The 12,387-nt window shown below is 43.0% G+C and overlaps 1 protein-coding gene across 1 annotated transcript in view; it reads left to right on the forward strand.

Moving 5' to 3' along the window:
* Positions 1–10,794, forward strand: part of AKR1D1 (aldo-keto reductase family 1 member D1) — a 29,759-nt gene extending 18,965 nt beyond the window's left edge. Inside the window, exons 2-9 of the mRNA XM_069763107.1 lie at positions 5,863–6,030; positions 6,731–6,847; positions 7,060–7,137; positions 7,989–8,111; positions 8,462–8,571; positions 8,999–9,164; positions 10,065–10,147; positions 10,566–10,794. Of these exons, the coding sequence (XP_069619208.1) occupies positions 5,863–6,030; positions 6,731–6,847; positions 7,060–7,137; positions 7,989–8,111; positions 8,462–8,571; positions 8,999–9,164; positions 10,065–10,147; positions 10,566–10,608 (888 nt within the window). The 3' untranslated portion in view covers positions 10,609–10,794. The remainder of the gene's footprint in view (positions 1–5,862; positions 6,031–6,730; positions 6,848–7,059; positions 7,138–7,988; positions 8,112–8,461; positions 8,572–8,998; positions 9,165–10,064; positions 10,148–10,565) is intronic.
* The last annotated feature ends 1,593 nt before the right edge of the window (positions 10,795–12,387 follow it).

A 12,387-nucleotide genomic window follows, 5' to 3' on the forward strand; every position in this document is an offset into this window, starting at 1 on the left:
ATAGCCTAAAGGTATGTTCACATGGCTTTTTTTTTTTCTTTTCCCCCAGCTGTTAAAAGTAATAAGACTTTCAAGTGTTAACTGCTTCCAGGTAGTTGTTTTTTTTTTTTTTTTTTGGTCTTTTACTGTAATTGACAAAGCATCTTCCTAGTGGATAATGCTTGACTGGTTCGTTTGCTTCTTTTAACCACGTGTTTTTTGGAAATCCGATGTGGTTAAAAAAAAAAATGCTCAAACGCCTAAACATATGAACAATCCGCCTGTAAATGATATATGTGCAGACAGTGATTTTTAGACACCGGCACAGCTGCTAAGTGTCCCAGGCAATTTTGGGAAAGCACAATTTTCCCAAAGCAACTTTGCCATGGTCCTTGCAGTAGCTCTGCCACCGGCATGGTTTCCTCTACTCTGTGAAGTATAAAGAGTGGGTAGGTTCTGCCCTAAGAATGAGTCACTTTTTTTTAAAAAGCTTCTGAATTTCCGAACCATGAAGTGGATAAAAGGTGACCGAAGATGGAACGCGTGTATTAGGTTCATTTTATCGTGCATTTTCAGGCAGTTTCGGGGTGGAATTCACCTGAAAGAGGTCATGTGTACGTAGCCTGGTAATGCTGCACCTAGTCTCTGGAGGATCTTTTTTTCTTAAAGACTCGGAAGACTTTCTGAGGGATATTGGCAGATGTGTACACGGCATAGTATCCTGAAGGCAAGGCAGGAATATCCAAGAGCAGTACTATTACAAGACTTGACATCCAAAGTCCGAAAAGGAAAAGCCACAATCTTCAGCCGACGTGTGCCAGGCCGATGCTATTTTCTCTAAAGAGCAATAGAGCCACCGTCTAAATCAAAGGAACTGTGACAGGAATCTGGTATTGAGGACATGTGGCAACCATACAGTCGTTGAGGCCAGAGACTGCTTAGACAAATACTAATGATACTGTGAATGTGCGGTCATGATCTAGTAATGCCATCCTTCATGGCACATGAGTGTCATTGATGCAGCTCCAGATGAGCTTCGTAGATTTTGAGGGACTCTCGCTGGCTATACTTCTTGGTCAGATTGAGTCAGGAATCTTTCTTACATTCTGTTCGTTACGTTAAGCCGGGAACAAGCTGAACCGTTTCCAGGCCTTCAGATAATGGGGTTGGGAACAAAAATATGCACAGTCCTACGTTTTATTTTTATGTTCGCATTGGTGGAATCTGGCATAGCTTTATTCGTGTTCAAGGGATTCCTCAAGGTCCTGAAGAGATGTACTGTGCTGCAGGCACACTTAGTACGGGGTAAGAGGCTTTCAGCTGTACTTCATTGAGAACCTTGCCAACTATGGAGGAACTATCGCATTACTAGAACAGCAATAAATGCATTTAGAGTGGTGTGAATGACATGCCGCCACAGGGTAAGAATTCCTGTTCACCGGTGGGGTCTTCCATAATGTTGTTTCGTGGACCGCTTTCAAAACTTGCACAGTAAAGGGATCTAACCCTTAGCTTTCTTTTACTCAGCCATAAGGAAAGAACAGTAATCTGAATTGGTCAATATTTCTCCAGTTTTTCCAAGGAGCCTCCATTTTTCCATTTAATTTCTAATTCTCAATCAAGGGCCGTTTTCTTGTAAGATTACACAACTCTTGACCCAGTGTCCACTGCTTATCGTTAATGTCTTGCAGCGTGTTTTTTATTCTTGCTCTATCTAGTAATTCCTTTTCTGTGTAATGGTTACCCACATGGGATCAGCAGGCTTATATTACCAAATTTATTTTTTAATATTTGGACCTTTTAATTTTGAAGACCATGTCCACAGAGGCTCTTCCCATTTCCTAAAGTGATGTCATATGATCGTTTACGAGAAGTGGGTCTGATCTTTGGCAATGAGGAAGCAACAGCCCTGATTCTTTCCAAAATATCTTACTTGGCCATAGAGTTTAAATGATTTTGGCTGCTCGGAGAAAATTGAAACCAAAGGTTAATTTCAAATGCCCTTTCTACACATACTTGCATGCTTTTACACTGAGGTTATTAATGGTCGCCTGGGGACAGTCCTGCCAAGCTTAATGCATTTGGCAAGATGCATTGCTGGCAGCTCCTGCGCAATTGCCGACCAATGACATCCCAGATATGATCGACGTGAGACAAGTCCAGAGATTATGCTAAAATGGCCTGCATGTTTAGCCCACGTTGGTGTAACACCCCAGGGTCCTGGTCCATTTGCAGCACTTGTATAATAAATTGTTTTGGTGCAAATTTGATCATAGCCAGGAAATATAAATGTATAGTATTCTCGTAAATGAATACTAAATTTTGGAATATTGGATCTAATATGTATTTTCCACTGCGGAATGGTTTTTAGATGTTTTTAACTAGGAGGAGGGCAACAAAATTAATAAAGGGGATGGGAGAACTACAATACCCAGATAGATTAGCGAAATTAGGATTATTTAGTCTAGAAAAAAGACGACTGAGGGGCGATCTAATAACCATGTATAAGTATATAAGGGGACAATACAAATATCTCGCTGAGGATCTGTTTATACCAAGGAAGGTGACGGGCACAAGGGGGCATTCTTTGCGTCTGGAGGAGAGAAGGTTTTTCCACCAACATAGAAGAGGATTCTTTACTGTTAGGGCAGTGAGAATCTGGAATTGCTTGCCTAAGGAGGTGGTGATGGCGAACTCAGTCGAGGGGTTCAAGAGAGGCCTGGATGTCTTCCTGGAGCAGAACAATATTGTATCATACAATTATTTAGGTTCTGTAGAAGGACGTAGATCTGGGGATTTATTATGATGGAATATAGGCTGAACTGGATGGACAAATGTCTTTTTTCGGCCTTACTAACTATGTTACTATGTTACTATGTAACTGTGTGTAGTATCTTTGGTGTGGATATAAACTTTTAGTATTTTTACCTAAATCTTTGTGGAGTTCCTACTTTTATTGGCATGTACTTTTTCTTCTTTAAAATTTCTGGTGCCCTGGACTGTGGATGCTTGAATACTTCAGTAAACCAGGTAAAGAAACTGCAAACCTGTGTCCTCCGTTCTTTACTGCACCACTCACCATCCTCATCTACACACCGGGAGACCGGGGGACCTACTTCATCTGTGGGAAGTTATATCATCTTAGCTGCTATAACATCACTCCAGTGGACCCCTAAAAGCAGCGTTGGTCCCCTCTGACCGAATACCCCATTAAAGACTATCCCTTCTACTTGGGCGCCCAGGGCCATGGACCAAGTCACAGCCACCGTGACATCCTTTTTAAGTACCGGAACCGGTACCAAGTACCCCACTGCTCTGGCGTGATTCACATTGGCTGCTCACAGGACCACCAGCAATGTATAACTTGGCATTGTTGTACTGAGAACTGCTGCTAGGACACTTAAACGTTGCCTAGTCGTGACGGCTTCTTGATGGTGCTGTCCACGTGGTGTCCAGCTCAATCTCCCGCACTCATTGTTTCCAAGACAAAAGTGGGATTAATCACTGAGAATAAAATTCCATTGCAATCTTCTTCTACACCGGGATAGCTTGTGAGATCAGTGGCGCACCTGTAACTGGACAGTGTTAACTGGACAGTGTTGCAAGCTCCTTCTGATCGTTGTGCAGAAACTGTTTAACGCCTTAGTCTTGGTGACATCTGACTTCACTTGCAGTAAATTATGGATCACCGTGTACTCTTCTTTGAATATAACGAGTTTGTGAGCAGTGCCTTGGAGAAGCCCTCACAAGGGGACGTTGCACCAATGATCCTCCTTGAATTATCATTGTAGGTAACCATGTACGGAAGTCGGACCCTTCTTGTCTTTATTCCAGGTGCTCTGTCTGCTCAACATGGCATTGATTTGGTAGTAAAGTCAGTGGTGCGTCCAATTTGTCCCACCAGACGCTTTTCAACACACAAGGCAGCATGTTTCTGGTGTTAATGTGATCCACCTGGATGGCCTAAATGTGCGCCCATAGCTGCAGCCTCTCCAGACTTGCCTCCCATCGAGCACATCTTGCCCAACTTCATTTCTTCAGAAGAACCTTCATCAGAAGACCATTAATAACCTTAGTGACGGCAGCTGAGGCTGGAAGTGCTGGGATTTCTGCACATGGCTCGTACTCTTTACTATATTAATCCAGAGTTTTTGAAAGGTGTTTTGTTTTGTTTTTTTATAAGAAAAAAAAAAAAATAGGGGCCGTCAACCAACCATGTACTCAAAATTAGTAGAAAGTGTCTGGTCAGAATAAGGTAGCCATAGGATGAAGTGAAGCTCAATGAATGGCGTACAGTATAACCCTTGTATTCTATAACTCTACACAAGTACACTGACCAAACCTGGTGACTTTCCTCCATGTGATTTAACACTGAATGATGCACTTTCAAGATGTTTGATGTTATCTAAAGCGTGGTGCAACACACCCTACAGCACTTTTTGTACCAATCGGTAAAATATATTTGATCCTTTAAATAACTCAATGCTAAAAAGATAGCTTTGTTTCCAAGGTACAGTCATGGCCGAAACTGTTGAAGAAAATGAAATTGTTCCAGAAAATGAAGTATTTCTTCACGAAAATTATTGCAATTACACATGTGTAACAAAAACATGAGTATTTCCTTCTTGTGTATTAGAACACAAGGGGGGGGAGGCAAATTGGACAAATCGATATAGTTGTCACCACCTTCTAAAAAGGTCCAATTTTATCAGAGGGTTTTCGAAGGAGTTTAACAAACATGGCTGTAGGATGTTGGGTGCCAAAGGATAGATATTTATAGCATTTTACCTCCCTGGGCATCATGGAGTATGGTGGTGGTGGTGTTTTGCTAGGACCATTGTGACATCTGCTTGTCACTAAAGTAGCATCCTTGATACGAAAGTGTCGTGCCATATCCTCCCCTGTTGGCGCATTTGTACCCAAGTTCATTAGAGAGGTTGGGTACTGATGGTGGTGGTCTCAGGATGATGGCAAATTTCTAGGACCATTGTGGCTCCCACAGTTCTCTTAAAGTTGTATTGGTGATCAGAAAGTGATATGCCACATAGTCCTATTTTGGCTTCTTGTACATTAGGCATAGATGTTGGGTATTTTAATGAGTACCAGAAAACCTCTAGAGGTCAATTGTGATCCCCACCCCCACAAATCAACAAAAATGGTGTTCCACTTTATCGACTGTTGACCTATTTGGTCACGAGAACAACGGAGACCCTGATGGCATAGGGTATGTCTTTTAGGATGACCATTATTCTCCAGAACAAAGTAGCTTTGGCGATTTAGAAAATGCTTCTTCATCCCATTGGCCGAAAGACCAATAGAGAAACTGATAAACTCCTGTGATCTTTGGCAGGAACGTAGCCTATTTTGTAGGAGAGTTCTAAGACGAGTCACTGAAATTTAAGTGTTATCTGGATGGGATAGGACTGTGACCACTTTTTTTCACTGGAGGGCACATAATTGGCCTTAGATTCTGTGTCCTTAGACACCTGTTATGGACAGGGCTCTAGAAGTTAAACCTCATCGGTGGCTGTTGCGTGTCCTGGTCTACTGGGAAAGATCAATCTCCAAACTAGTGACTGAGTGGAAAACTCTAAGTGATTTCTATATTTTTATTGTTCTGTGATGCAGTAAGAACTAAGAGATTAAAAATCCCTACCCTGTGCTATGTAGTCCAGTAGGACGTGTGCTCTAAGCATTCACCAAAGCCGATAGTTTAGTAGTCTGCCAAGAGGTGATGCATGAGCCATCTCATCTCCATGCAATAAAGGATTTCATAAAAATCCATTCTAAACAGTTCTTAAGCTGACATGACTTCCAGCGTTTTTATGATAAACTTAGACCCCAGCAGGACATTTGCTCAAATAGTTTCTTTGAATCTTGTAGACCCCTAAAGGAACCTGTCTGGATTCTGTTAAATTGGCCATAGACATCGGATATCGTCACATTGACGGGGCCTTTGTGTATTACAATGAGCACGAGGTCGGAGCGGCTATAAGGGCAAAAATAGCTGAAGGAAAGGTGACGAGAGAAGACATCTTCTACTGTGGAAAGGTATGTGGGCCAACTGGTACATAACAGTAAATCGATGCTCATCTTACCCATTTACAGATTCATCGATGATGTCCTATAACAGTTAAATTCCCAGAAGTCTCTATAGTGAAATCCAAATTTTGTCCAATAGTCTTTTTAGTCTTGGCCAAGAAAAAACTTGTTAGTTCGGAGAAAAATTTTCGGTAAATGTATGAGTAACCGAGAACTCTCCTGGCAGATGATGTTTTGTTTTGTTTTTGTTTTTTATGAAGGTCATCTGCTAAAGAGCGACTTCCATGACCTCTTTCAATTACAAGAAAGGCCACATCATTGGTTTTCTACTTAGAAGGCCATTTCGGAATCTCCTTTTAATTTTCCAGGAATTAAATGTCCTGCTGAATAATTTTATATATTTTTTTTTCTGAGCAATTCTGTTCCAGAACTTTGTTTTCCAAATTCTTTTCTTCGCGTGGAGTGTTAAAAGCACCAATAATGCTGGTCTTTTTTTTATTTTTTTCTGTAAAATAGAAGTTAATTATATATATATATATATATATATATATATATATATATATATATATATATATATATATATATATATATATATATATATATATATATATATATATATATATATATATATATATATATATATATATTTATTAATTTTTTTTTTTTTTTTTTTTCTGTTTTTAATATTTGATATTTTTAATGTTTTCAGCTTTGGAATACCTGTCATCCTCCAGAACTTGTACGACCAACGTTGGAAAAAACACTAAAGACGTTAGGTTTGGACTATGTGGATTTATATATAGTCGAGCTGCCGATGGCTTTCAAGGTAAGCCGTGTTATTTATTTATTTATTTTTTCCCATTAAACGATTATGCCCTCCATACACATTATGGCATTTTTTTTCCCCCACTTGTTTCCCAAACTGTAAAAAACTGTCTTTCTTGATTCTTCAGTTGTCCACTCTTACTGTCTAATTGTAAATGGTTAATGAATCTGATTACGGTACATTTTTTTAATTAATTTATTTTTTTAACGCAGCCCGGTGACGCTATTTATCCAAGAGATGACAATGGAAAGTACCTGTATCACAAGACTGATCTGTGTTCTACTTGGGAGGTAAGGAAACATGTACTGTGGTATCCTGCAGGTGTGTGCGCTGTGCTGGCAGGAGCGTGCGACAGCAGCCAGTGTGTACTATGCTGGCAGGAGCGTGCACCAGAGAGCGAGAGCAGCCCGTGTGCACTATGCTGGCAGGAGGGAGCACCAGAGAGCTAGAGAAGCCTGTGTGCACTATGCTGGCAGGAGCGTGCGACAGCATGCGAGAGCAGCCAGTGTGTACTGTGCTGGCAGGAGCGTGCACCAGAGAGCGAGAGCAGCCAGTGTGCGCTGTGCTGGCAGGAGCATGCACCAGAGAGCAAGAGCAGCCAGTGTGCACTATACTGGCAGGAGCGTGCTCCAGAGAGCGAGAGCAGCCAGTGTGCATTATGCTGGCAGGAGCATGTGCCAGCAGCCAGTGTGCGCTGTGCTGGCAGGAGCGTGCGCCAGACACCGAGAGCAGCCAGTGTGCGCTGTGCTGGCAGGAGCGTGCGCCAGAGAGCGAGAGCAGCCTGTGTGCACTATACTGGCAGGAGCGTGCACCAGAAAGCGAGAGCAGCCTGTGAACTGGCAGGAGCCTGCACCAGAGCGAGAGCAGCCCGTGTGCGCTGTGCTGGCAAGAGCGTGCGCCAGAGAACAGGAGCATCTACGAGTCGATGTGCTCAGTGAACTTTGGAGGAACATTTCTTGACCCGACCTGCTGACAGGCACTGTAGGAGCTGGTGTAATTTGTAATAAAGGAGGTGTTGTGACTTTTTCGGGCACTAGACATTAGTGTACGGAGGACTATAATGGAGATGAGTCTGTTTTGTTGCTGGTTTTTATCTAGATTTTAACTGTAAATTATTGTAATTTCTTTTTTTTTGGCTCAGGCTTTAGAAGAGTGTAAAGATGCCGGGCTTGTAAAATCCTTGGGAGTCTCCAACTTTAACCGTAGACAGCTTGAGCTGATTCTCAATAAGCCGGGCTTGAAGCACAAACCCACATCCAACCAGGTGAGTAGGAGAAAAGTCCGACAAACCCGACGATTGCAGCAGAATCTTCTCACGCTCTAATGTGTATGGGGGGCTTCTTGATTCTTCCACAACAGAAGATTTTGGCCAGTTGTTCTGGAGGGGATGCTGTCAGTAGAGGAGTCTGTCAGCAGCTTCTTCATGGAGAGCACCAGAGCGATCAGCTGAGCCAAGTGATCTTGTGTATGGGGCAGTCGGGAGGAATGGCTGTCGGCCCAGTGTTTTGTCAAATGACCGTTATCTAGCGTGCATTGCCAGCCTTTTGGGGTTGAGTTTGGCCATGGGTGCGTCTCGTGGGCCACATGGGGGTCTTATGATCTGTTTTGTTGCAGGTTGAATGCCATCCGTATTTCACCCAGCCGAAGTTACTGGAGTTCTGCCGACAACATGAAATTGTCATTGTGGGATACAGTCCTATTGGGACATGTCGTGACGAGACCTGGTAGGTGGTGTTATATCCTCGCTGCATTATGGCTTACAGTAAACCACATCCTCAGTAGATCCTAGCCCTCCGCTAGAAACCTGCCTGCCGTCCTAAACCGCCAATTTTGGCAAAAGCATGCAATGGAGGCAACACAACTGCTTTTCATTTACTGACTTTCTAGTCTACATCACACACAGTATATTTAGTGTCTATAATACCTGGTGGTCTAATGGTTAAAGCACCGGCTGTAATCCGTGGTGGTCTAGTGGTTAGCTCAGACTCTGCAAACCCTGGTGGTCTAGTGGTTAAAGCACCGACTATGATCCGTGGTGGTCTAGTGGTTAGCATGCACTGTCCGCAATCCTAAATTAAGCGGGCCATATAGCTGTGTGACTATATAGTACCGCCCAGTATGTAATAGAGCTTGTACAATGAATCGTTGTAGGGTGAATGTGTCCTCGCCGCCTCTACTGGAAGATCCAACCTTAAATCGCATCGGCAAAAAGTATAGCAAGACGGCCGCGCAAGTTGCATTACGATTTAACGTTCAGAGAGGGGTTGTCGTTATTCCAAAAAGCTTTAATCCAGAAAGGATCAGAGAGAACTTCCAGGTAAGACGCTTCATAAATCTGTATGGGAGAGCAGGGAGCGCCTCCTAGTGGTGGCAGAGTGTAGGAGCACCGTATGGCAGTGTTGTGCGCTGCTTAGTGGCGTTAGTTATGTGTACAGTATGGAAGTATTTATAATGTTTACTTTATAGCGATGGCACGGTCTGTCACTGTGTGCATCACAAATTATACAAAAAAAGCTGAAACTGTGTGTAATATGACATTGACACAGCGCCCTTCCCAATCACTGAGGGAACCACGCTCTCATCCTACCCGACACTGATCTATCTAATCAGCGCAGGGCAGGAGATAGTGCTGCCAGGACCTGCATGAATATTGCACCTGACCCTTCTCCTCACTCGCTGAAACCAGTTCTTGTCTGGGCCATTTTTCCATTTCCCGACCAGACACATTTTAGGATACTTTTTTCCCATTCAGATATTCATATAGCATTTGCTTCTTTTATTATACATATATACATGGGGGTTAATTTTTATGCGTGTTCTGATTTTTGAGAGAAAAATGTAAAGAAAATTAGGAAATGTGGGTCTTAACATGAATACATGTTTTATAGGTTTCCCTTGTAACTGGGGCTGTAAGATGAGCCCTAGTTACAGGGGAATTTCCTGAGACTCTGCTTTCCAGCTCCCTCCCTACACCCAGTGATCATATGATCAAAGGGTCCAGAGAAGGAAGAACTGTCAGTGGTTCCTTATCTTCATAGCAATATGTCTATTAATTCCCTATTCTACCGTTGTGCATTAAAATTGGTGAAACTCCTCTCACCTTAATTTTGTTAGGAATAAATTTTCACGCTCATTCTGAATGCACTTGGGCTAATGTGATATATAAATAAATATTGAGAGGTTCTTTTCAATTTATATTGAATATTTTTTTTCTCAGATATTTGACTTCTCGCTGACTGACCAGGAAATGGAGGACATTGAAGCGCTAAACAAAAATATTCGTTACGTCGAGCTACTAATGTGAGTGTATAACCGATCGCTCATTTTACACCTTTCGGGTAGAGACTGAATACTGTTCTTCAGCACTAAAATCCTGCGCATGTGCCGTGCGACCACCCGACAGCGCGTGCGCAGTGGTCTCCTAGATCTGGGCGGCAGCATCTGTGTCCTCTTCCCGATGTAGCGCTCGATGTTCGCATGTGCAGTCTCAATCTGATGATGTTGCCTGGTGCGTGCGCCATGTGATCATGGGATGGCGCCTGCTTAAAGAGAAATGTTACTGTTGGTAATCTCTCTGAGACAGGAGACTTGACAATTTTGACAGCGCTATTGAGGTACCAGTTCTTCACCTTTTTTGTTTTCCACCAGAATAGTCAAAAGACTAGTTGAGCAACCATGTTAGAACAATCGGTGGAGTCATCAGTCATTGTCTTTTTAGGTGGAGGGACCATCCGGAATATCCCTTCAATGACGAGTACTGAGGTGTGACCTACAGGATTATTCCTCCAGTCAGCTTTCGAGTAAGGAGAATCCATACCGAGACCTTCATCCAGCAAAGGACCAGGCTCGGAGAGGAACATCTGCCGCTATAATCCTTTTCAATCCTCCCCACTCCAGTCCACATTGGTATAATGTAACCAAATTTTAATAAACATTTATTTATACAAGTTTGTGTTATTGATTTGTCTCTAAATTACATCCAGCCATCAACGTATAGGTATCTAATCGATTGGGGGGAGGGGGTAACCATTTTGGGGAAAACTGGGTGACAATAACTGTAGCTACCAGAAGTGATACTTTCCAGGCGGTATCGGTAGGCTTGTACATGTTAAATCTCCTGGGAGGTCTCTCCCTTTTTTTTTTTTTTTTTTTTTCGAGATGCCACCCAGAAATAGTAATTTTATACCATCTGCAGGCATCTTCTAAATACCATGGGTACCTTCATCTTTTAGTTAGGGAGGAGGGTGAAATCAAGCGATTGTTTCCACACTTTATCCAGCTGAGAAGGACAAGTAGAGCATCCAGAAGAAGACATGACACCATCTTCTGTTGGCTTCTCGAGATCTTGGCTAACTACTCAGATTTTGGTACTGGTTACATACTACTGTTACTTGACAATATTCCGACTACCCATGAAATCAATGCAACGTCATAGATCTGATCCGTATTCTTTAGTCAAGCTCTGACGATAATTCATTTTTAGTTCTAAATTCTACTATGAAGATTCAGATTTTTCTCAGTTGTTGTAAACGCACTATTATTTTACACATGACTGTAGCTGTAAAGACCACGTGGACAATGCCATGAAGACACCTTCTCGGGGAAACCCTGCTCTTACGGCTGGGATTACTGTGTGAGGTAGCATAATGTATAGGTGACAGTCTCATTACCAGGGCCAGTGTTGGGGGGGAGAAGCAGACTGCGCAATTGTCCAGTGCCTCCACTCCATTAGAGGCCCCCGGCATACACAGCAGGAGTTTCGCTTATTATAGCGCCATTTATTCCACGGTGCTTTACATGTGAGGAGGGGTGCACATAATAAAAACAAGTACAATAACCTTAAACCATACAGGTCACAACTGGTAGAGGAGGAGAGAGGACCCTGCCCGCGAGGGCTCACAATCTACAAGGGATGGGTGAGGATACAGTAGGCGAGGGTAGAGCTGGTCGTGCAGCGGTTTGGTGGATCGGTGGTTACTGCAGGTTGTAGGCTTGTCGGAAGAGGTGGGTCTTCAGGTTCTTTTTGAAGGTTTCGATGGTAGGCGAGAGTCTGATGTGTTGTGGTAGAGGGTTCCAGAGTAGGGGGGATGCGCGATAGAAATCTTGTATGCGATTGTGGGAAGAGGAGATAAGAGGGGAGTAGAGAAGGAGATCTTGTGAGGATCGGAGGTTGCGTGTAGGTAAGTACCGGGAGACGAGGTCACAGATGTATGGAGGAGACAGGTTGTTGATGGCTTTGTACGTCATGGTTAGGGTTTTGTACTGGAGTCTCTGGGTATTGGGGAGCCAGTGAAGGGATTGACAGGGGGGAGTGGCCGATAATTGAATGTCAAGCTCCTTGATCAGAGATGACTGCAGCCTCTAAAGAGTAAAATGTAATTGGTGATCTCTACATCTGAGCAGTCGAAAATCCATATTTTCCTCATTGTCTTCCCCTAATTGAGTGCTGATGGGAAGAACAATAACTTCCAGGAAGAGAGAAACCAATTAAATGGAGACAAATCAGATTTACCTCGAATTTCACAATATCACCTCCTCCC

This window comes from Ranitomeya imitator, chromosome 4 (assembly GCF_032444005.1).
Source record: "Ranitomeya imitator isolate aRanImi1 chromosome 4, aRanImi1.pri, whole genome shotgun sequence".
NCBI classification, from domain to species: Eukaryota; Metazoa; Chordata; class Amphibia; order Anura; family Dendrobatidae; genus Ranitomeya; species Ranitomeya imitator.